The sequence below is a fragment of the Chiloscyllium punctatum genome, chromosome 9 (genome assembly GCF_047496795.1).
Source record: "Chiloscyllium punctatum isolate Juve2018m chromosome 9, sChiPun1.3, whole genome shotgun sequence".
Classification (NCBI taxonomy): domain Eukaryota; kingdom Metazoa; phylum Chordata; class Chondrichthyes; order Orectolobiformes; family Hemiscylliidae; genus Chiloscyllium; species Chiloscyllium punctatum.
Genome location: NC_092747.1, coordinates 60,498,883 through 60,522,279, shown reverse-complemented (window position 1 = coordinate 60,522,279; position 23,397 = coordinate 60,498,883). Strand labels below are relative to the sequence as shown.

General features: G+C 40.9%; 1 protein-coding gene across 3 annotated transcripts in view; it reads right to left on the bottom strand.

Annotated features, from left to right (window-relative positions):
- Window positions 1-23,149, bottom strand: part of mitd1 (MIT, microtubule interacting and transport, domain containing 1) — a 58,946-nt gene extending 35,797 nt beyond the window's left edge. For 2 of the 3 annotated variants that reach the window (XR_011961529.1, XM_072577659.1), the window contains exons 1-7: window positions 22,830-23,149; window positions 18,795-18,950; window positions 17,657-17,758; window positions 12,577-12,713; window positions 11,812-11,898; window positions 10,199-10,314; window positions 7,322-7,382 (exon numbers count right to left, since the gene is read on the bottom strand). Coding sequence is in view for 2 of the 3 variants with exons in the window: in XM_072577659.1 (XP_072433760.1) it covers window positions 7,322-7,382; window positions 10,199-10,314; window positions 11,812-11,898; window positions 12,577-12,713; window positions 17,657-17,758; window positions 18,795-18,939 (648 nt within the window). In the remaining variant the exon portion in view is untranslated. The remainder of the gene's footprint in view (window positions 1-7,321; window positions 7,383-10,198; window positions 10,315-11,811; window positions 11,899-12,576; window positions 12,714-17,656; window positions 17,759-18,794; window positions 18,951-22,829) is intronic. The other variant, XM_072577658.1, reaches the window with a different exon arrangement.
- Between the last annotated feature and the right edge of the window lie 248 nt (window positions 23,150-23,397).

The following is a 23,397-nucleotide window of genomic DNA, read 5'->3' as shown; positions in this document are numbered from 1 at the left end:
AAAAGGCTCTGTGTTTATTGGAGCACTGTGGCAGGAGAGATAGGGAGGGTATTGAGGACTGAAGTCAAAGTAGACCCGATCTCTCTCCTCTTAGGTTTACCAAATTTACCATCTTTAGACAGGCATGGGAAGAAACTATTTAATATTCGTGCACGATGTGCACAGAAGAACTGGGTGTCGGAGAAGCCAGGCTTGCTGGGATGGCAGAAATTAATTATGGAGCACATTCCCTTGGACTTTTTTACAAACATGGTGCACAGACAATTTTTATAAGACATGGCAGCCCTACTTGAGTTATTTTGATATGGCTTTGTCAGTTACCTTAACTAGGGCATTTATTTAACCAGGATGGCTAGATTTGTCAAGCCCTGGGCCCTGGAGGGAGTTTCCCCAAGTTAATACAGGTATACATACAATGCTCCCGTTCCTTTGTTTGGGAGCTTTGTGCTGAGCATAGCTGTTTTGTTTTTGTGTTTTTTTTTCTGTTTTTGCTTTTCTTTCTTTTTTCAGTGTTGCTTTGTATTATAGAGTAAGTTAATAGTTAGTTGATAATAGTTGTATTGTAATTTGTGTTTTTTTTTCTTTTACACCTACTTGCATGCTTGCAACCTCCATACTGTGAACTGCCTTGCTTGTTGGCACTTCATTCAGAACCAAAGGCTGTCTTTACTGCTGTTCTGAAGAGTTTTTTTTAAGCACAGACACAAGTTGCCTGTCACTGTTGAAATGGTATTTGGGAGTGTGGTCAGAAACATCTGACTGTATGGCAAACAAGATGTAACACTGACAGTAGGCGCCAGCTGCCTGAGTAGCAAACATGTACATTCAACAAATTGGACATGTCAGAAACTGTTGAGGGTTAGTCCCAAAGGGTCTGTTAGAGATCATGGGCATAGTCCATACACAGACCTTTGCCTCTGTTGTGGTCAGCCATTTGTTCAGGATGCTTAAGGTCCAGGGATCTGTGCTGGACAACCAGCACAAGCTGACAGGGATCTAGTCAGTCAGGTCTAGGAGCTGACTGAACAAGTCAGTCACACAGTTCAGGGCAGTCCTGAGTGTCAATCTCTTGAAATTTCCAAAGAATTTGGATACGGTGGAGAATCAACGGTAGAATGCGTTTGGGGAATCTAATCTTGGGAGGGGAAAGAGATATTTATACTAAAGGGGATAAGGATGCTGATGCATAGGGACTCTTGATTTGAAAGGGGGGATTTCAGAACAGCATCAGAGAGCATGTAGTCTATGCTGTGGGGTAATTGACTGTGGCCTATACAGATGGAGCACAAAGAAACATAAGACCATAAGTAAAGCCATTTGGCTCGAGTCCACTCCGCCATTCAATCATGGTTGAAGGGCACATCAACACCACTTATCCGCACTCTCCCCATATCCCCTAATTCCTTGCGAGATTAAGAATTTATCAATCTCTGCCCTGAAGACATTCAACGTCCTGGCCTTCACAGGCCCACCACTCTCTGGCTGAAGAAATATCTCCTCATTTCCGTTCTAAATTGACTCCTCCTAATTCTAAGGTTGTGCCCATGGGTCCTAGTATCCCTGCCTGATGGAAACAAATTCCCAGTAGATGCAAAGGTGCTAGGAATGGAGGTCAGGTTCTGTATGTATTTTCCAACTTTCCATAATAATTCACAAGCCCAAGGAAAGACCTAAGATCCAGTAGAGACATGGAGCGTGGCACCTTTAATCGCCCTCACTTTATCTTCCAATGTGTGTCACCTGCTCTTGTTGGCTCTGTAGCCCAATTAGGTCACTTGAAGTGTCTGGAACACATTTCTTTTCCCTTCTAAGGCACACACCTGCCTTGGAGAAACTTCTAAGGACTATGTCCAAATTCTCTAAATGGCAACCTGGGGTACACCCGGTAAAATGTTCTCCATTATCTGCTGAAAAGTTACACAGGTTGACAATACCCCATTTATCCGGCTGCGAAAAGCCATTTAGCGTTTGCTGGAAATCCCCACAAAGGTGAACTGACCCGTTAGGCTTCACAATCAATATGACCAGTGCTGACCATTCTACAAACTGGCAGGCATCAGCAAGGTGTAGTGCTGGAGCTCAGGGGCAGTTGGGGAGGATGAGTTGAAATTGTTTGTTGAGTACCGTGTGTGAAGGCTGGACCCAATGCTGACAGTATGCAGCATGAGCTGTATTGCCAGCCATTACTTTCCCTTCTCAAGAAGCAAATGTTATTAGGAAACAGCTGAACTGCACCCAGGGTGGGTGTAGTATGTATCAGCTTGATGGCTAAAAGTACAGCGTTCATGTTTGCTGGATGGTAGTACTTCATAGAGACCAAAACATAAAGCTGTTTATGAATGCAGCTACTGTTATGCAGATGGGGGTGGACTGTACTTTTAAGAGAGTTGAAAGGCTTAGAGAGGCACAGAGTGTACTGGAAACTTTTAAATGTAACATTTGGTCGAACAGCTAGATTAGCTGGGTTACCTGGAGATAAACAAACTCAAATTTGACCAGTTTAAATTATGTCCCAAAATAACAAAATCCAATCAAGTTTGAATTTAGTATTTTGACAATATTAATACCAATGACACAATCCGATGTCTTGGGGGGGTCTAAGAGTGGGAAAAGTTGAACAGTTAAGAGAGAACAGCCAAAAGACCAACACATGTAGGCTGCTAGTAAGAACTCTCTGAGAGGTACCTGTTTAGAGAAGGAGTTTGCACAGAGGAAAAAAAACATCGACACTGACCTGGAGAGCAAATCTATAAAGGAAGACACAAAAAGAAGAATTGACAGTTGGCTGGTTTTGAAATTTGAATTTTTTGGTAAATCCTAATCGGGAACTTTTATTGGACTAGTATTATAGAAGGGAAAGTAAAAGATAGGTTAGAGGAAGGAGTTTTAAATAGTTAATTATTCTCTGATATGGTGAAAGAAATAAAATTACTTTTTACTTTAAATAGTTCTTGGCCTCTTGAATTTTCATAGATTACTGCACAGGATAAATCTTTTCTGTGCTGCTGGTTTGAATTAAGCAGGGGGGTATACCTGTGTCGTAACACGATACTGGATTTGCAATCATTGCATCACCAATTGCATTCAGTTTGAGGGTACTTAGGGGTCAGGTGATGATCAATGGCAATTAGATATGTGCTTACAAATCTAACTTGGGTATTTCAATAATAGTATTATTATCAGCGATGATGGTATTAACGGCCAGTCCAACTTCCCAGGGTGTGTGTGAGAACCATGCAAGAACTCTAAGTGTCACGTGCAGTGTCAGGATCAGTGACTGATGTGGGTGTAAAGTCGGGAGGATCAACCCCACCGCCCTGTGGCCCAACGTTTCAACTCCCCCTCCCACTCTACCGAGGACATGCAGGTCCTGGGCCTCCTCCACCGCCGCTCCTTCACCACCCGACACCTGGAGGAAGAACGCCTCATCTTCCGCCTTGGAACACTTCAACCCTAGGGCATCAATGTGGACTTCACCAGTTTCCTCATTTCCCCTGCCCCCCACCTTACCCCAGTTTCCAACCTTCCAGCTCAGCACCATCCCCATGACCTGTCCTACCTGCCTATCTTCCTTTCCACCTATCCACTCCAACCTATCACCTTCATCCCCACCCCCATTCGCCCATTTTACTCTTTGCTACCTTCCCCCACCCTCCTCTCTGACCTATCACTTCCATCCCCACCCCCATTCACCAATTGTACTCTATGCAACTTTCTCCCCACCCCTACCCCCCCCCTCTTTTATCGCTCCATCCTGCAGGCTTCCTGCCTCTATTCCTGATGAAGGGCTTTTGCCCGAAACGTCAATTTTCCTGTTCCTCGGATGCTGCCTGACCTGCTGTGCTTTTCCAGCACCACTCTAATCCAGACTCTGGTTTCCAGCATCTGCAGTCCTCGTTTTTACCCAGGAGGATGGCGTAGCCCATTCTTGGTGACACGTGATGATCACTCAGCTACCATGGTATGTTCAGGATAGTGTATTATGTTGAGGTAGAATGTGGATGTCTAATATAGACATGACCCCATTACCTGCATCCAGCATGGCTCACTGTATGGTAAAGTGTGCTTAGCCCTCATCTGCAGGGTTTGCTATCAATGATTGTTCTGGTATCTAAGAAATTCTCCTGCCCTTTCTGTACCCATCTTTCAACTAAGCATGATAGGCCCTACTGTGCAGATATAATGCTGCCCATGCCAAGGGTTTTTGATGGAGCAGAGTATAGGGCTGCTGAAGATGCGGATCTGCAGCTTGGTCCAGTCTTGGGGATGCCCACAGAGTGTTGCATCCACCCCTGGCATGCTGGGCACTGCACAATTGGAGCAGGCACTGAGGCAATATCACGAATGCAGAAGGATGGATCAGTCTTGAGGAGGAGAACAAGGACACTGGAGTAAAGGATACTGATATGATCCATATCAGAGATCAGCTGAGATGCTTGCTACCTGCCAGAAAGAACCTCTATGACACCTGCTTCCAAGAGAATAGCTGGTTCAGCACACGATTCTAAACCGTTCCAGTTTTTTGGTCTTAATTCATAAACCTTGTTGGCATTGTAGAGGTGACTTTCAGCTTCTGTTGGCTTTAGTTTTTGCACTCTTTTCTGTTTTGTAAATAAAAAATCATATATGTGTTTGTATTTGTCTGATTGCTTTCCTTACATTGCAATGGGAAGATACTGCCCTGTATAATGCTGGCTTAGAGGGAGTTTAGACAGAATGTAAAGTGTGTGGTGTGGTGATTGAACAGCAATGGAAGGTAAGAAAATGGGGTTGCATATGTGAAGAAGGGTCAGATATCCCAGCTATGTTCTGTCCCGTAGTGGTTGATGTGTCATGACATCCTCAATGAGGGTAATGCAAGATTGCTAATGCTTGTCAGGGTGCAAGGCTGCCTTTTAAAGATGGCTCCGGTGTAAGAGATGCTGGTCTTTGGGCAGATATCTGCTGGAGGGGCAAAAGTTTGTGGAAAAGGTGCATGGTGAGTTGGGGTAAAAAACTGAATGTGAGAGGTGCTATACAGGCAAGATGGGCAATTAATGAGGTGAGTTTGGTAAGGTACGACAAGTGATCTTGGTACACCTGGTGGTGACAAACCTCCAAAAGTACTCACTGCAATTCAGGTTTGCCAAAAGATGTAAGATTCAGCCCAGAGCCAACATTTCAGCTCATGGACATTTTATCAAGCTGAAGGATCACAAAACTTGAATGTTAACTGTTTCCCTCCTAATCTGTTGAGTATTTCCAGCATTTTCATTTTCTCTTTTGATAAAGGCGAGATACTGCAGAGCTTATTAGTTACTCACTAAACATGGCAGAAAGCATGCTGTTACATTTTTAGGTATAAATAAATTTTTAATTAGAGTCTCACAGCACAGAGACAGATTTTTTGGCCCAAACTGGTCAATATCAACTAAAATGTCCATCCCCAGTTCCCTGTACTTGCCACATATTCTTCTAATCCTTTCCTATCCATGTATTTATCAAAATGTATTTTAATTGTTGTTAATGTACCCACCTCAAACTCTTCCGCTGGCAGCTCATTCCATATACGTACCACCCTGTGTAAAAATGTTGCCCCTCATGTTCTCTTTTATTCTTTCCCTTCTAATCTTAAACTGCTACCTTCTCATTCTGGATTCCCCAACCCTGGGAAAAAGACTAAGTGCATTCATCCTATCCATGCCTCTCATGATCTTATACATTTCTATAAGATCCCCCCTCAGTCCCCTACGCTCGAAAGAAAAAAACTCCTAGATTGTTCAACCTCCCTATAACTCAGACCACTGAGTCCTTGTAAAGTTCTTCTGCACTCTTTTCAGTTTAATAGCATCCTATAGCAAGGTGACAAAACCAAAACACAATACTCCAATTGTGGCATCACCAGCCAGTTTAGCTCAATTGGCTTAACAGTTGGTCTGCAAAGCAGTGTAATGCCGACGGCATGGGTTCAATTCACACATCGGCTGAGGTTACCATAAAGGACTCTCCTTTTCAACCTGTCCCCTTGCCTAAAGTGTGGTTGTCCTCAGGTTAAATCACTACCAGTCATCTCTCTCTCTCATGTGAGAGCAACCCTATGGTCTGGTAAGACAATGGCAACATGACTATTACTGGAATAGTACCTGATCAGTCATAATTGCTGCCAAACAATCTCTCAGACCTGAGAGTTTTATGTGCGGAATCTCATTCTTTCAGAATTTATTTTGTGCTGGAGTTTTATTTTAAACTTTCTGTCAATGTCTCTTAATTATCAACCTCTTCTTTCTCTCCCAAGCTTTAAAATTAAATCATGTGTACAAATATTGTTGGTAAATGCAGCACTGCATAGTCTCATTGTGCAATGATTAGCAATACAATCTGGACCATTTTGCTCACAATAGCTCTTTCCACCCAATATATCAATTTTAAATTCCTAAGGTTTTGTAATCTCTCTATGATTTTGTTCCACCTTATACTGTCAACATCTTCCAGTCAGGTAGACACCCCCCCCCCACCGCCCCCTTGTGCTAACATTATCATTTATGGTAGAAATGCCTACTATTTCCCAGTACTTTGAAATACAGCTCTTAAATGCCCTGGGCTTGCTACATCTCCACACACATTCAAACATTTCCATTGAACCTACATCTTTTGATCACTGTTTCAGTCACCTCTAATAACTTTTCTACCTTCTCTTTTTAAAATTCCTACATGGGATATGGGTATCACTGGCAAGGCCAGGATTTGTTTCCCTTCCCTAACTACCCTTGAACTGAGTGGCTTGTTAGGCCACCTTAGAGGACACTTCAGCACGCACAACCAGACCACTTCGAGGTGGAGATTTCTTTCCCTAAAGGACACCAACAAACCAGATTTTTTTTAAAATCAGAGGAGTTCACAAAAACGTTAAAAAGATCAACTTTATAATTTTGATTTATTTGTTCAATTTAAATTCCAACAGCTATCAATGTCGGATTTGAATGTACCTTCTTAAAGCCTGGTACTATGCATTACTATTCAGGTAATAGTCAAGTTGCCATAGTCTTCCAGACCATAAGGTTGCTCTCTCATTGGAAGGAGATGACTGGTGGTGATTTAAACTGAGGGCCACCAAACTTCAGGCGAGAAGAGAGGTTGAGAAGGAAAGTCCTTCAATGGTAAGCTCAGCTGGTGCAGGAACTGAACCCAACCTGTCGGCATCACACTATTTTGCAAACCAACCATTCAGCCAATTGAGCTAATCCGGCCAGTTTGTAGATCTGTACAGTTTAGAAAACTATAACTTGGATTTAATTTTTTGCAGTGGTATAAAATCAGAAAATCCATTTTAACTGAAACAAACCTGTGTTTTTTTAAAGTAATCTAATCCTCTTCCAATCTTGATCATCCATCCATTGTTGAATCTGTCACAGAAAAAAAATTGTTTTACTCAAACTCCAGGTAAATACTGCTTTCTGAAGAAACATGCAACAGATGGTAATGAGGACATTTGAAATATTCTCAAAATATCAAATATTTTGCATCCATTAAACATCATTGTATACATATGTTCAGAAAAGAAAACTTGAAAGTCTAAGTTTGTAAAAGAGTTATTAAACGGCACTTAAAAGAACTCCAGAAACCTATTAGGAAACTGAACATTCCCATTGTATTTAAGTCATTCTATATATCTTCTATTAGGGAACAAAGGAGTTGCATAAAAAACAAACATATTTAAAGTTTGACACAGTCTGTTGTTCATTTCACTTTAAAGTTTTGTGAAAAGAGGAAAAAGAATGGGACTTAAGTATTGCTGCTACATTGTAAAGAAATTAAACAAACATCTAAGAATGTAGAGAAACTAGCTAAAGCCAACAGGTATTGCTTTATATTAATGGAACAATCAGCATAAATGAAAGGACATCATACTATAGGTTACTGGACTGATTTCTGACAATGGCAAAGATTACATTGTACGCAAGTTAGAATTACAGTAGCACAGTAGAGGAGGAGACTGCATTTGCTTTACAATCCATATAGTGTCTCCCACTTTCTATGCTTCTCAATGATTTGTTTTCCTCTTTCAAGCATGTATTGATTTCCCTGTTGAAGGCTACTACTGAATTTGTAACCTGCCACTCTGTTGGACAGTGCATTCCAAATCCTATCCAATCAGAGTCATAGAGATTTACAGCATAGAAACAGACCCTTCGATCCAACCCGTCTATGCCAACCAGATATCCCAACCCAATCTAGTCCCACCTGCCAGCACCCATCCCATATTCCTCCAAACCTTTCCTACTCATATAGCCATCCAAATGCCTTTTAAATGATGCAATTGTACCAGCCTCCACTACTTCCTCTGGCAGCTCATTTCATACACGTACCACCCTGTGTGTGTAAAGGTTGCCCCTTAGGTCTCGTTTATATCTTTCCTCTCTCACCCTAAACCTATGCCCTCTAATTCTGGACTCCACCACCTCAGGGAAAATACTTTGTTTATTTATCCCATCCATGTCCCTCATGATTTTTAAACCTCTATAAGGTCACCCCCCAACCTCCGACGCTCCAGGGAAAACAGCCCCAGTTTGTTCAGCCTCTCCCTATAGCTCAAATCCTCCAACCCTGGCAACATCCTTGCAAATCTTTTCTGAACCCTTTCAAGTTTCACAACATCTTTCCGATAGGAAGGAGACCAGAATTGCACGCAATATTCCAACAGTGGCCTAACCAATGTCCTGTACAGCCGCAATATGACCTCCCAACTCCTGTACTCAATACTCTGACCAATAAAAGAAAGCATACCAAATGCCTTCTTCACTATCCTATCTACCCGCGACTCCACTTTCAAGGAGCTATGAACCTACACTCCAAGGTCTCTTTGTTCAGCAACAGTCCCTAGGACCTTACTATTAAGTGTATAAGTCCTGCAAAGATTTGCTTTCCCAAAATGCAGCACCTCATATTTACCTGAATTAAACTCCATCTGCCACTTCTCAGCCCACTGGCCTATCTGGTCAAGATCCTGTTGTAATCGGAGGTAACCCTCTTCGCTGTCCACTACAACTCCAATTTTGGTGTCATCTGCAAACTTACTAACTGTACCTCAGGCTCACATCCAAATAATTTATGTAAATGACAAAAAGTAGCAGACCCAGCACCGATCCTTGTGGCATTCCACTGGTCACAGGCCTCCAGTCTGAAAAACAACCCTCCACCACCACCCTGTGTCTTCTACCTTTGAGCCAGTTCTGTATCCAAATGGCTAGTTCTCCCTGTATTCCATGAGATCTAACCTTGCTAACCAGTCTCCCACGGGGAACCTTGTCGAACGCCTTATTGAAGTCCATATAGATCACTTGGTAAAAACATTTTTCTTCATGTCCTTGATCAGTCACCTTAAATCTGGGCCTTCTGATATTGTCACTTCACTAGAAACAAAGATGAACTATCTAAATTCTTCACAATTTCAAATACATCGGCCAAACTTCCTTTAGCTTTCTCTGCTCTAAAGCAACAATCACAAAATTTCCAATCCTGCCATGTAAATGCAATCCTGGTATCAATGAAGTAAATTTCTTCCACACTTTCTTGAAAGCCTTCATGTCCTAGAATCCCACTGCTCTGCCATAAGACCTGAGCTAGAGGAAAGCTCAGAAACCAACTACATTCAAGCACAATCAGACAAGGTAAATAAAAAGTAAATATAATGCAAAGTAATGCCGATGATCAGGCAGTCCAGAACAAGGGGTCAAAGTCACAGTCTAAGGTCTGGGATAGGCCAATTAGGACAAATGAAGAGAAATTTCTTCACCCAGAATGTTGTGAGGCTATGAAATTCTTTGTCACCGAAAGCAACTGAGGCCAAAGTTTTCAAGAAGGAATTAATATAGTTCTTGGATTAAAAGCAGGAATAGGATCAGAACTGAATAATCAGACATGGTCACAATGAATCTGACTGTGCCTTCCTCCATGTCTTGAGACATTGTACAAGATGCAATGCGTCATATGAATGTTTGTCGAAGAAGAAACAGCAGGATCAAATTTTAATTGTGTTTGAACCAATCCTAGCATAGTCTTAATTGCATTTTGGAGGGGAGATGGAGTCCCATCATCCTGACTTGAAAACAAAACATGTTGAAAATAGCCAATTCTGATATTTGAACAAATCTAAATAGTGCTTGAAATGACATGAATAATATCACAATTCAAATAGAATACAACACGACAAAAAAACTACCTGATTTCTCGGTCATGTATCGAAGAGGAATGGTTCACATCCAATGTTACCCCATAACTTTGTAATGACTGCTTTATCTCTTCAAGGCCACAGATCTGCTGTGAGTTACCACCATTCTATAATAGATGAAAGAGGAAACTAATGCATGCATGTTGTGTTCACTAATGGAATGAAACCAGTAATGTAATATTAATAAACATTCCCAGATGCATGCTTACAATAAAGACAGTCTTATTTATAGAACCCTTAAATAAGGTAACTAATCAATCACATTTGGCATTTCCTGAAATTCTTTTCTCACTGTTCCTCAGTGATGTCCACTTGTAGCATTTACTCTCCATAACTGAGTAAGTGGATAATTGACAGGAAGCTTATGGCTATTATCCCAATGGAATGTGTAGCTAGGTAATACATAAAAATTGCCAGGCCTCTCCTACTCTTACATCAGATATGCAAATCAAACACAAATTCGTTGAATGAACAAATGCTTGCAGACATCTTAGTGACTTGTTAAAGAGAAGACTGGTGAAGGATGATTGTAACTTTTCTGCTCCAAGGTGCATATCAACTGCAGCTATCTTCCAGTCAGCAGGAGAGAATGGAGGCCCATTACTAACTGCAATTTAAAATGGCCACTTACATTTCATGCTGGAGCCTATGGGTCTCATTGGGGAAAGGGTGAGCATTGTCAGTATTAGGGAGTAGGGAGATGTGTTGAGGTTACTGTCAAACTGAAGGCTTTGATTTTTAGCTGATTTTCTCAAAAGCTACACCTCAGTAAGCTTTACACCTGCTAGGAACGCTTCTAAATTAGGGCCCTCTTGTGCTACAGTGGTAGCATCCCTATCCTTGGACCAAGAGTCCCGGTTCAAATTCCAGCTGCTCCAGAGGTGTGTAATAACAGGTTGATTAGAAAAAATTGGGTAAAATGAAAAAAAAACTTCAAATTAAATCAGTTTGAAAAAAAGTTGCAAACAGCTCATTTCCGCATGGCTATGGCAATTTCATTCTGCTGTTTGTAGAGAATCATGCAGTAATCTGGCTGAGAAAAGGTAAAGCCTGCAATCACACGTTTAAACTTCATGTGCACATGGGACTTTGAAGACCCAATGTGTCCAACTCGAAATAGCAACTTAACTTGAGCTTTTACTACATCCCATAATTGGAAATTTCAGGGCAAAGTTTGCTCTCAGATCCTCTACCAGAAGTCTTTTTTTAGTTCCCATAACGACAAAAATAAAAATCCACTGACAACTCTTCACTGGTGAAATTTGGTTCTCCCTCCCTAGGTTATGTTTTCTTTGTCCACCTCCTCACAGTTGATACAGCAATGGTTGTGAAATGTTGTGTGGGGTGAAAAAATATTTAAATGAAGATTTATTCTGTTTGGAAAAAATTGAAGGAATACAAAAACACAGTGCATGAATTATAAAAACTACATAAATAAACATTGTCAACATTAATGTCAGAGACATTGTTTATACTCCAACATGTTACAGCATCCAACACTTTACAGCATCCATAAGTTGCAATTCTTATAATGAATTTATTTCTGGTTTACAATGAAGACAATGGTTTTTAATATTCGCATTACAACACTTTAAATTACCTACATTGTCAAGAGAAGTCAGTAGATGGATAGTTTTTACTTTGCAAGGTCCTTTTAGAAGCAACTCACAAAATCTCAAGAAGTTGTATAGCTATAAAATAAAATGTCACAAAATCAGTATGAAGTATTGGTTATTAAAACCGTGGTGATAGATTTCAATTTAATGAAAGACAAATCTGTCTGCTTCAACATTTTAGTTTACAATAATCTCAACAGTATAATGTTTTGATTATATTTGTAAATTGTTTAGATGGCAACTGGTGTTTCTCAATTCAGTAGTCCCTTACCTCCTTTAATTTATTAGTTGCTCAGAATATATTGAGTCTATCATATTTGGTCTGTAACTGTCCTCTGTCTGACAAATTGAGTAAAGGTCAAGATGCCACAGTCCACAGAGGACCATCTGTGACTGATCTCTTATAGACAGATAACTACTGGTGATTTAACCTGAGGGTCACAGAGCCTCAGGCGAAGGGAGAGGTTCAGAAGGAGAGTCCTTCAATGGTAACCTTGTTTAATGCATGAATTAATACCACACTGTTTGCATCATTCTGCATTGCATACTAGCTGTCCAGTGAGTTAAATTATCTGACCCCCTTTTTGGTAAATTGAATAAAATCCTAGAAACTCACCTGCTTTGAAAATACTAGCATTTGGCAGATCGTTAGTAACAAACTGACAGCATTAGTAGTCTTGCCAACTAACTGAAGTTAAGCCAAAAATACTTATTGAAGTACAACTTTTAATGGAACTTTAGGTTGCTTTTCACCTGATGAACATGCCTAATGTACGGATCTTCTACCCATACTTCAGTAACAAACTGATCCAAATATGGTTTGAATAGTTTTTCATAACTAAACCCAGTAGCGTCTTCTGCAATTTTGATCTGTTCGTGATATTTCCCTTCTGAAACAGATAATTAACAAAAGGTTGTCCAAAAAAAAAACATAGCTTTTTAATAATTTAGTGACACAGCAAGCATTATAATTATCATACACACACTTCTATATTTCCAATGAAGTATTCTACATCTATATAGCGTAACATGGTTGACTACCATACAGGAATTTCATTTTAAGCCGGTGCTTTGGAAATGTGGATTTTATATGGTAAAACTATTTAGCAAATACATACCAATGTACTTTCCGAATATCATATTTTCAACCATTGTAGAGTTTCATTTTTAATGTGAATTTGAATTGCTTTTATGGCTAAAATGCAGACAGTTGTTATGGGGGATTTTAACATGCAGGTAGACTGGGAGAATCAGGATGGTATCGGGCCTCAAGAAAGAGACTTTGTGGAGTGCCTCAGAGATGGATTTTTAGAGCAGCTGGTGCTGGAGCCGACCAGGGATAAGGCGATTCTGGATCTGGTATTGTGTAACGAACCAGAATTGGTCAGTGACCTCGAAGTGAAGGAGCCATTGGGAAGTAGTGACCATAATACAATAAGTTTCAATCTGCAATTTGAGAGGGAGTGGGTACAATGGGAAGTGACAATATTTCAGTTGAATAAAGGGAAATATAGAGCTATGAGGGAGCAACTGGCCAAAGTTCAATGGTGCAATACCTTAACAGGGAAGACCGTGGAGGAGCAATGGCGGATATTTCTGTGTATAATGCAGAAGTTGCAGGATCAGTTCATTCCTAAAAGGAAGAAAGATCCCAGGAGGAGACATGGGCGGCCGTGGCTGACGAGGGAAGTAAAGAAACATATAAAGTTAAAAGAGAAAAAGTATAACTTAGCGAAGATAAGTGGGAAAACTGAGGACTGGGAAGCTTTTAAAGAACAACAGAGGATTAGTAAGAAGGAAATACGCAGAGAAAAAATGAGGTACGAAGGTAAACTGGCCAAGAATATAAAGGAGGATAGTAAAAGCTTTTTTAGGTATGTCCAAGGCAAAAAAATGGTTAGGACAAAAATTGGGCCCTTGAAGACAGAAACAGGGGAATATATTACTGGGAACAAAGAAATGGCAGAGGAATTAAATGGGTACTTCAGATCTGTGTTCACTGGGTCAGACACCAGCAATCTCCCTGAGGTAACCAAAGTGCCAGGATTTGCCAGGATTTGGTGTTGGAGAGACTGTTAGGTCTGAAGGTTGATAAGTCTCCGGGACCTGATGGCCTGCATCCCAGGGTACTGAAGGAGGTGGCTCGGGAAATCGTGGATGCGCTGGTGATTATTTTCCAGAGTTCAATAGAATCGGGGTCGGTTCCTGAGGATTGGAGGGCGGCTAATGTTGTGCCACTTTTTAAGAAGGGTGGGCGGGAGAAAGCAGGAAATTATAGACCAGTTAGTCTGACCTCAGTGGTGGGAAAGATGCTGGAGTCTATTATAAAGGATGAAATTACAGCACACTTGGATAATAGTAACAGGATAGGACAGAGTCAGCATGGATTTATGAAGGGGAAATCATGCTTGACTAATCTTCTGGAATTTTTTGAGGATGTAACTCGGAAGATAGATGAGGGAGATCCAGTGGATGTAGTGTACCTGGACTTTCAGAAAGCTTTTGATAAAGTCCCACACAAGAGGTTAGTGAGTAAAATTAGGGCGCACGGTATTGGGGGCAAAGTACTAGATTGGATAGAGAATTGGTTGGCTAATAGGAAACAAAGGGTAGTGATTAACGGCTCCATTTCGGAATGGCAGGCAGTGACCAGTGGGGTACCGCAGGGATCCGTGCTGGGACCGCAGCTTTTTACAATATATGTAAATGATATAGAAGATGGTATCAGCAATAACATTTGCAAATTTGCTGATGATACAAAGCTGGGTGGTAGGGTGAAATGTGATGAGGATGTTAGGAGATTACAGGGTGACCTGGACAAGTTAGGTGAGTGGGCAGATGCATGGCAGATGCAGTTTAATGTGGATAAATGTCTGGTTATCCACTTTGGTAGCAAGAACAGGAAGGCAGATTACTACCTCAATGGTATCAAATTAGGTAAAGGGGCTGTTCAGAGAGATCTGGGTGTTCTTGTCCACCAGTCAATGAAGGCAAGCATGCAGGTACAGCAGGTCGTGAAGAAGGCTAATAGCATGCTGGCCTTCATAACAAGAGGAATTGAGTATAGAAGCAAAGAGGTGCTTCTGCAGCTGTACAGGGCCCTGGTGAGATCACACCTGGAGTACTGTGTACAGTTCTGGTCTCCAAATTTGAGGAAAGACATTCTGGCTATTGAGGGAGTGCAGCGTAGGTTCACGAGGTCAATTCCTGGAATCGCAGGATTGCCTTACACGGAAAGACTGAAGCGACTGGGCTTGTATACCCTTGAGTTTAGAAGACTGAGAGGGGATCTGATTGAAACGTATAGGATTATGAAAGGATTGGACACTCTGGCAGGAGGAAACATATTTCCGCTGATGGGGGAGTGCCGAACCAGAGGACACAACTTAAAAATACGGGGTCGACCATTTAGGACAGAGATGAGGAGAAACTACTTCACCCAGAGAGTGGTGGCTGTGTGGAATGCTCTGCCCCAGAGGGCAGTGGAGGCCCAGTCTCTGGATTCATTTAAGAAAGAATTGGATAGAGCTCTTAAAGATAGTGGAGTCAAGGGTTATGGAGATAAGGCTGGAACAGGATACTGATTGGGAATGATCAGCCATGATCATATTGAATGGTGGTGCAGGCTCGAAGGGCTGAATGGCCTACTCCTGCATCTATTGTCTATTGTCTATTATTACAGCTGTTACTTTTAAGAACTGTCACCTTGACTCCAATTAGTTTGTTATGGGGAAGAAATCCATCTTGTTTAGCAAGTGATAAAAGGTAACAAATATTCTAACATATATGTTGGTAATTAAGTTTATAAAGACCATTTTATGATGGTAAATTCCGATATCTCAAAGAATATTTTGCAGAACCAAGTCTCACCATGGCAGTTTAAGAATTTGAATTGGGCTTAAAAAAAATCAGAGACCCTCCAAAGAGTAACCCACTCAGACTCATTTCCCTACATTTACCCCTGACTAGTATACCTAACACTGTGGGCAATTTAGGATGGCCAGTTCACCTAACCTACACATTTTTAGATTGTGGGAGGAAACCGGAGCACCCGGAGGAAACCACAGGGAGAATGTGCAAACTCCACACTGACAGACGCCAGAGGCTGGATTTGAACCTGCGTCCCTGGCACTGTGAGGCAGCAGTGCTAATCACTGAGCCACCGTGCCGCTCAAGGTTCTCCAAGGCAGCTGGTAATGTCTTCACGGAGGCAGCCAGATGCTATATAAACTGATATAAATTGATGGAGTCCTCCATTATTCAAGTCAGTTTGCACAGTATCTCCAACAAACTGCTTCCCCAAATCTGCCTGTGCATTAACATGACATTCTTAATGGCTGCCACAACAATGGGATCTCCGGCCTGAGACTGACCAAGTGCCTGATCTCTGACAGTACTCGAGTGCCAAAAACCTTGGACGTTTCCTAGAAACATAGAATCCCTCAATCAGCTGTGGAGACATGGCAGTGATGTACTCATCCAAATGTGCTCAAGGGATTAATGGGTATGGGGAGAAAGTGAAAACAGGGTATTGAATCGTATCATTAGCCATGATTGTATTGAACGATGAGCAGATTTAAAGGGTTGAATGGCATGCTCCTGCTCCTATTTTCTATGAAGGCACAAGACAAAAATATAATCAAATACTCTCCACTTGCTTAATCAGTGTAACTCCAACACCATTCATGAAGTTCAGCAGCCTGCAGAATTGGCATTGCTTCCACCACCATCAACGGCACGGTGGCTCAGTGGTTAGCACTGCTGCCTCACAGCGCCAGGGACCCGGGTTCGATTCTAGCCTTGTGTGGCGTTTGTGATATCCCCCCATTTCCTCCCACAATCCAAAGATGATCAGGTTAGGTGAATTGGCCAGGCTAAATTGTCCGTAGAGTTAGGTGCATTAGTTTGGGGGAATGGGTCTGGAGGGTAGGTGTGGACTAGATGGGCCGTAGGGCCTGTTTCCATACTGTAGGGAATCTAATCTAATTTCTAGTGGGCGGCACTGCTGCCTCATAGCGCCAGAGACCCGGGTTCAATTCCCGCCTCAGGCGACTGACTGTGTGGAGTTTGCACATTCTCCCCGTGTCTGCGTGTGTTTCCTCCGGGTGCTCCAGTTTCCTCCCACAGTCCAAAGATGTGCAGGTCAGGTGAATTGGCTATGCTAAATTGCCTGTAGTGTTAGGTGAAGGGGTAAATGTAGGGTATGGGTGGGTTGCACTTCGGTGGGTCGGTGTGGATTTATTGGGCCGAAGGGCCTGTTTCCACACTAAGTAATCTAATCTAATTACCTCCCTCCATGACGAGTTCACAGTAGTGACACCAACACCGTCAGTTGGGACCAAGAATGAGAAATAGGCTGCTGGTATTTTAGTTGAGAGTGTGTTGCTGGAAAAGCGCAGCATCCAAGGAGCAGGAAAATCAACGTTTCGAACCGAAGCCCTTCATCAGTGTGTTGCTTTTCCAGCAACACACTCTCAACTCTGATCTCCAGCATCTGCAGACCTTACTGTCTCTCTGCTGGTATTTTACTTTAGCTCTTTCATTAGTCAGCGAGCAATGAATCCAATGTTACTTAGTTCCTTCAACACAGATCACAAATCAAATATGGATTTTCCTCATCATTTTGTCTTTTTTTAAAAGAAAAGTACTAAATCAAATAATGAATTGTCCATTTTGACTTGTCAATATTTGAAGTATTTACAGATGATCCAAACATAAAATTTTGTTGAAATCATTACATCTGACATATGGTATCTGAAATATAGAAGATGTATATTCTTGACTACATTCATTTGACTACTATGCCTTTCATCAGGTTATTCAACTTAGCTACCTTCTTTGAGTTTATTCAGCTGGGTTTTAATTACTTCTGCTCGATCCATGTAGGTACTAATCTTCTGTCGATAGTAGACTTTTTTTGTGTCATCTTTTGTAGCTATCAAAACAAATGAAAATCTTTATTTAGCTTGTCAATTGTTTAATATATGACAGAATCATTACAGCACAAAAATGTATCTTGTATGCTGCATTCTTTTTCCCCCAATACAAGCCGAACTGCCTCGGAATCACAAGTCACCAAGTGTGTTTTCAACACAAATATATATATATTTCTCTGTTTATTTTGTTCATGTCACTCCAAACTTCTGGTAGCCTGCTTAATACTTCGTTTTGCTCTTCTGCTGACATTTGTCATTGGCTGCTGTGCATTCCAGTGAGATGTTGTTTTCTTGCCCCATCACCTTTAACTTTAGCCCTAGAAGACTACATTTTCTGTCATTCAACCATTTCTGTTTTCCATCTTCTAAGGCCTTTCTTTAGTTCTTGCCTCACCCACTCCTTCCTCAAACCTATTACATTGCTAGCCTTTTCTGGTTCTGATGAAAGGTCACACTCCAGAAATATTAACTTTATTTCTCTTTTTACATAGACGTTGTTAGACCTACTGATTGTCATTCTCTCTAGCATTTTGTTTTAGTTTCAGATAGCTTGCATCTGCATGTTTTGGCTTTTCAATTCATATATTCATCTGTTGAGGCTGGTGTCATTTACTGAAATATTTTTGCACAGACAACACGAACACTTTAGTACTGTTCAGACTTTGAGTGATACCAGGCATTTCAAAAACATAAAAACGGAGGATGAATTCTTACTGATATCTACATGTATACTTTCCAGCAGGACTTACAAGTGATTGATAGGCAGAACATTGTTAGGCTAACCTGTTTCCTTCAAGTAGTCCAACTGCATCATCCTTTCTTTATGTGAGTTTTATTTCTATTTATGTCATTTTTGCTGAGTTTCTTAATGACTTAATAATACAGCACTGACCAACACATGGGTGAGCTTGACTTTTAAGGTATAGGAAAAGAATTGTTGTTTATTGAATGTTGCAGAAAGTCAGAGTTTAAAATATGGTTGGTAAATTTATTTTACACCATGAATCACTCAGGGAATGTTAGAAGCTCTGTTACCTTTCAAAACCTGCAAAAGAAGATCAATTCCTTCTTGATAACAAACCAATGAACTCTGCAAACGGGACTCGTTGTCTAGCTCTACAGCCCTCTTCAGCACACTTGCAGCTGAATTTTCCATTCCCGTCAGCACACTCTGAGACATTGCAGCAGTATCTATAAATAATAGTTAACAGAACATTAAGTAGAATTTTTAAAGTTGAAAACTGTTTTAATGCATTTTATAGATCAAATATTGAAACAAAACTGACAACAAATCTCAGATTGATAATTAGAATGAAAGACAAGCTGTTTGATGATTAAGATAGGTTTAAAAACACAATAAGAAGCTGGGAGCAGATGAGGAGATGTTTAGAGAGGAGTTCCAAAAATCATAGCTGAGGTAGCTGAAAGCTCAACCTTAATGTGGGATGAGACGTACCAAAAGAATTTGAACATGCAAATGAAAATTTTAGATTCGACGCACAGGGACTGGGAGACAGCACAAGGTGGTGTGAATGAGGATGGTAGGCAACAGGGATTGGGCCTTAATGTAGAAAAGGACAGAAACACCCAACTTCTGGCAAGTTTGATTTTGTAGCGAGTGGAAAATAGAAAGCTGGCAACAAAGACATTGTAGAAACCCAGTCTATTGATAATCAAAGTGTGGTGGGATTGAGATGGGACTGGAGTGTCACAAGTTGAAATCAGCAACTCCTTTTTTTTATTCATTCATGGGATGTGAGCATTGCTGGCTAGATCAGCATTTATTACCCAGAAGGCAGTTAAGAGTCAACCACATTGCTGCAGAGATCAGATGTAGGCAGACCAGGTAAGGATGACAGATTACCCTCCCTAAAAGGGCATTAATGATGCCGGATAGGATTTTACTCCAATCAACAGTCACCATTCGGATAGCTTTTTATTTCAGGATTTTATTGAATTCAAATTTCACCATTTGTGCTGGTGGAATGTTGATGATGATGTTGTTTCTAGTTCTCATCCTAAACTGGAAAGTTTAATCAATGTCACTTTCAATTTCCACCTTTCCCTCAGTGTTCATGAAATGCATCTCCAATTTTCTTTTTCTTTCCTTCCTCACCTTCCTGTCTCCATTTCTGCCTCCTATCAAGAAATATACAAATGTCCCTTCCAAGTGAAACAGAAATTTACAGAACCTTTTTAAATTTAGTAAGCTCTACTCAATGTTTACAATGCAGACTGATATACAATGGATAGACCAAATGTAGATTGGATGAACTTTATGAAACAATGGAATAAATCTGTTCAGTCTATATATGTAACCCTGTTTCTGGTTGCTTGTCATTTTAATTTTCCACCTAGCTCCCAATCTGACCTCTCTGTTCTTGTTAGCCTGTGGTGTTCTAAACTCAACACAAACTCAAGGGATAGCATCTCACTTTTCAATTAGCCTCTTTATAACCTTCTGCATTCAGTGGTGCTGTCAACAATTTCATACCAGAACCGCTCAGCATTTACCAAAGCCCTTTCAGAAAGTTGTACATTTCAATTATCTCCCCCAACTCTAAACTAAAGGCCAATTTACTCAGGTTCTCCACATAAGCTAATCGTCTCATCAGGAACCAATCTAGTGAACCTTTTCTGTATCACCTCTGAGGCAAGTATATTTTTCTTAAATATGGAGACCATCACAGCAAGTGTTATCTCAAAGTTCTTTACGTAGCAAAACATCTTTATTCTATACTTCTATGCCTTGTAATAGATTCATAGAGATGTACAGCACAGAAACAGACCCTTTGATCCAACTCATCCATGTCAACTAGATATCCTAAATTAATCTAGTTCCATTTGCTAGCACTTGGCCCATATCCCTCTACACCCCTCCTATTCATGTACATATCCAGATACCTATTAAATGTTGTAATTCTATCAGCCTCCACCACTTACCCTGGCAGTTCATTCCATACATACACCAACCTTTGCATGAAAAAGTTGCCCCTTAGGTCCTGTTTAAATCTTTTCTCTCTTGCCCTAAATCTATGCCATCTAGTTCTGGACTCCCTCACCCCTTGTCTATTTACACTATCCATATCCCTCATGATTTTATAAACGTTTATAAGGTCACTCCTCAGCCTCTGATGCTCCAGGGAAAACGCCCCAGCCTATTCAGCCTCTCGCTGTAGCTCAAACTCTCCAACCCTGGCAACATCCTTGTAAATGTATTCTGAACTCTTTCAAGTTTCACAACATCTTTCCTATAGGGCAATGTATCATTTTCATTCTTCATCGTTTCCTGCATATGTATGCCTTTTATCACTATTTCTTCTACAAGTTATACAGTCTCACTGAATTAAACATATTGAAACTTTGTGTCTTTTCAAAAATAAAATCTGCTTTTCTGTCTTACGTGATTAACCTAAACATCCCCATATTACACTCCATCTACCATCCTGTTGACCACTCCTGTTGATCAATCTGTCTCTATCTCTTTGCAGGCTCTTTCTGTCTTCTTCACAGCTCACATTTTCATGTTATTTTGCATTGTTAGCAAACTGAGCGGTATATTAGTCTGTCACAATTAATGTCATTAATATAGATTGTATATATTTGAGATTCCAGCACAGGATACAGTAGCAATCCAATGGTTACAGCCAGTCGACTTTTAATTGATAGTTTTAATCCTACATCCATACTAATATTTTACCACAGCTTCTACAGCCTTTACTTTGCATACAAACTTCTAATTGGCACTCTATCAAATGTTCTTGAAAAAGCATCTTCTGGTTTCCTTTTATCTACACTACTACTTACATCCGCAAAAAGTGATTTTGCAAATGTAGTAATTAGTTATCAACAGTCATTCTGTTTCCCTAACTTCTAATCTTCCTTAAACAAAGCTATCTCACTTAATTCCATCTTGAAATAGTTTGTAACCATACAACATATTCTCTAGCTATTTTATATCTTATGTAGTTATACCCTTCTTAGTTATTCGGTTTTTTTCTCCAGTCTCTCACTCTCTAACCTCTTGAAATAAATCTGAATGCTTGTTTTCCTAGCACTTTTCACAACCTCAGCACATCCAAAAGGTGTCTCAGCTTTAAATTTGAATTGTAGGTGAACATGGTTGTCCAATATGGACACAGTTACCCTTAAAATGAGTGTTTAAAAAGGTTATGTGGGTAGAGAGAGACTGGTGGTGAGTTGGTTTCTCTGGGAATAGCAGCTCAGGCCAAGCATATGTTACCCTGGGGTGCTCAGCATTACAGGAAGGCAGGAATAGAATTGGGAAGAACAGCAAGACGGTATTCCATAGTTAGGAAAACAGGGAGAGTTTCTGTGGCCACAGACTTGAATTCATGACAATGTACAGTATTGCTTTGTTGATGGCAGGTTCAAGGATATCATTGCAGAGCAGTGCACCCTTCTGATGGGGATGGTCAATAGCCAATGATTGCGGTCTGTGTCAGGATCAATGTCATGGGTTTAATGAAGCAAGAACTTCTTTGGCAGATTTTAGAGACAATTACAAGCAGAACTTCAAAGATGCCAATCTCCAGCCTAATCAAAATACTATGCACTATTGCGAATAGATAAAGGATGGAGTAGATGAATGTGTGGCCTGAGAAATGGTACAAGAAGGGCTTTAGATTCTGGTAACTGAAGTGGCTGGTGCCAATGGAAATTAGAGGAACACAATCCGCTGGTTGTAGTCATAGTTAAGATAAGAAGAAATCAGTTGTGATTTTTGGAGGCCTATCATATCAGTATTCATCATTGTAGGTCCTCAGCTCAAACACTTGGGTACTTTGTCAATGACTTTCCCTCCAATTACATCAAAGGATATTTTAAACATGAGGTATCTGTAGGTAAACTGCGAGAAATTGTCACAAATATTTTAGTCTCCAGGTAATCTCTCTAGTCGCATTTTCAGTATGGATTCTCCAGTTTCTATAAACCTTTATAATTTCTCTAATTATTCCCTACAGTTTTTAACACACTCGTTCGCTATTTATACATCTGAGTAGTTATTTACTTTGCTGAAGCTCACGTGCAGTTTGCTTCAGTACTTACAACAGACCCAGAACCCTGTGCCTCCTCTGATTCTTTGTACCAGGTCAGGCACCGATATTTTACTTAATTCTGTCCACTTGAACCAACTCCGACCAGGCAAAGCACATGCACAATCCACCTGCGTTTTTTGAATCGTTGAAAGATCATAATCGATCTACACTGAAACACTGCGACACCTGCAAAGGGTGGTGTTATAAAAATACGAATAAAAACAGAAACATCGAGAAACATTAAACCGGAAAAGAAGCATCTGTACAATGCAAGTAGAAAACCTATTGACGCTAGGAAGGCAGACGGGGCCAGATATTTGTTGAGGGCGGGTCCGGGGGAAGGGAATTGTGGTGGGAAAGGGAGCAGGGACTGAGAAAGGAGACGGAACCTAAAGGAGGGACATCTTGAAAACAGGGCGGGTCTTGGAAAAAGGGTGGGGCATGGCGGGGGAGAGGCGGGGCTGGGGAAAGGCAGGAACCAGAGCTCGGGTTCGGGGAAGGGGGATGTGGGCGGAGCGAGGAATTGGGATTGGGACCGAAATTAAGGGCGGGACAATATATTTAGAGCGGGTTAGTCA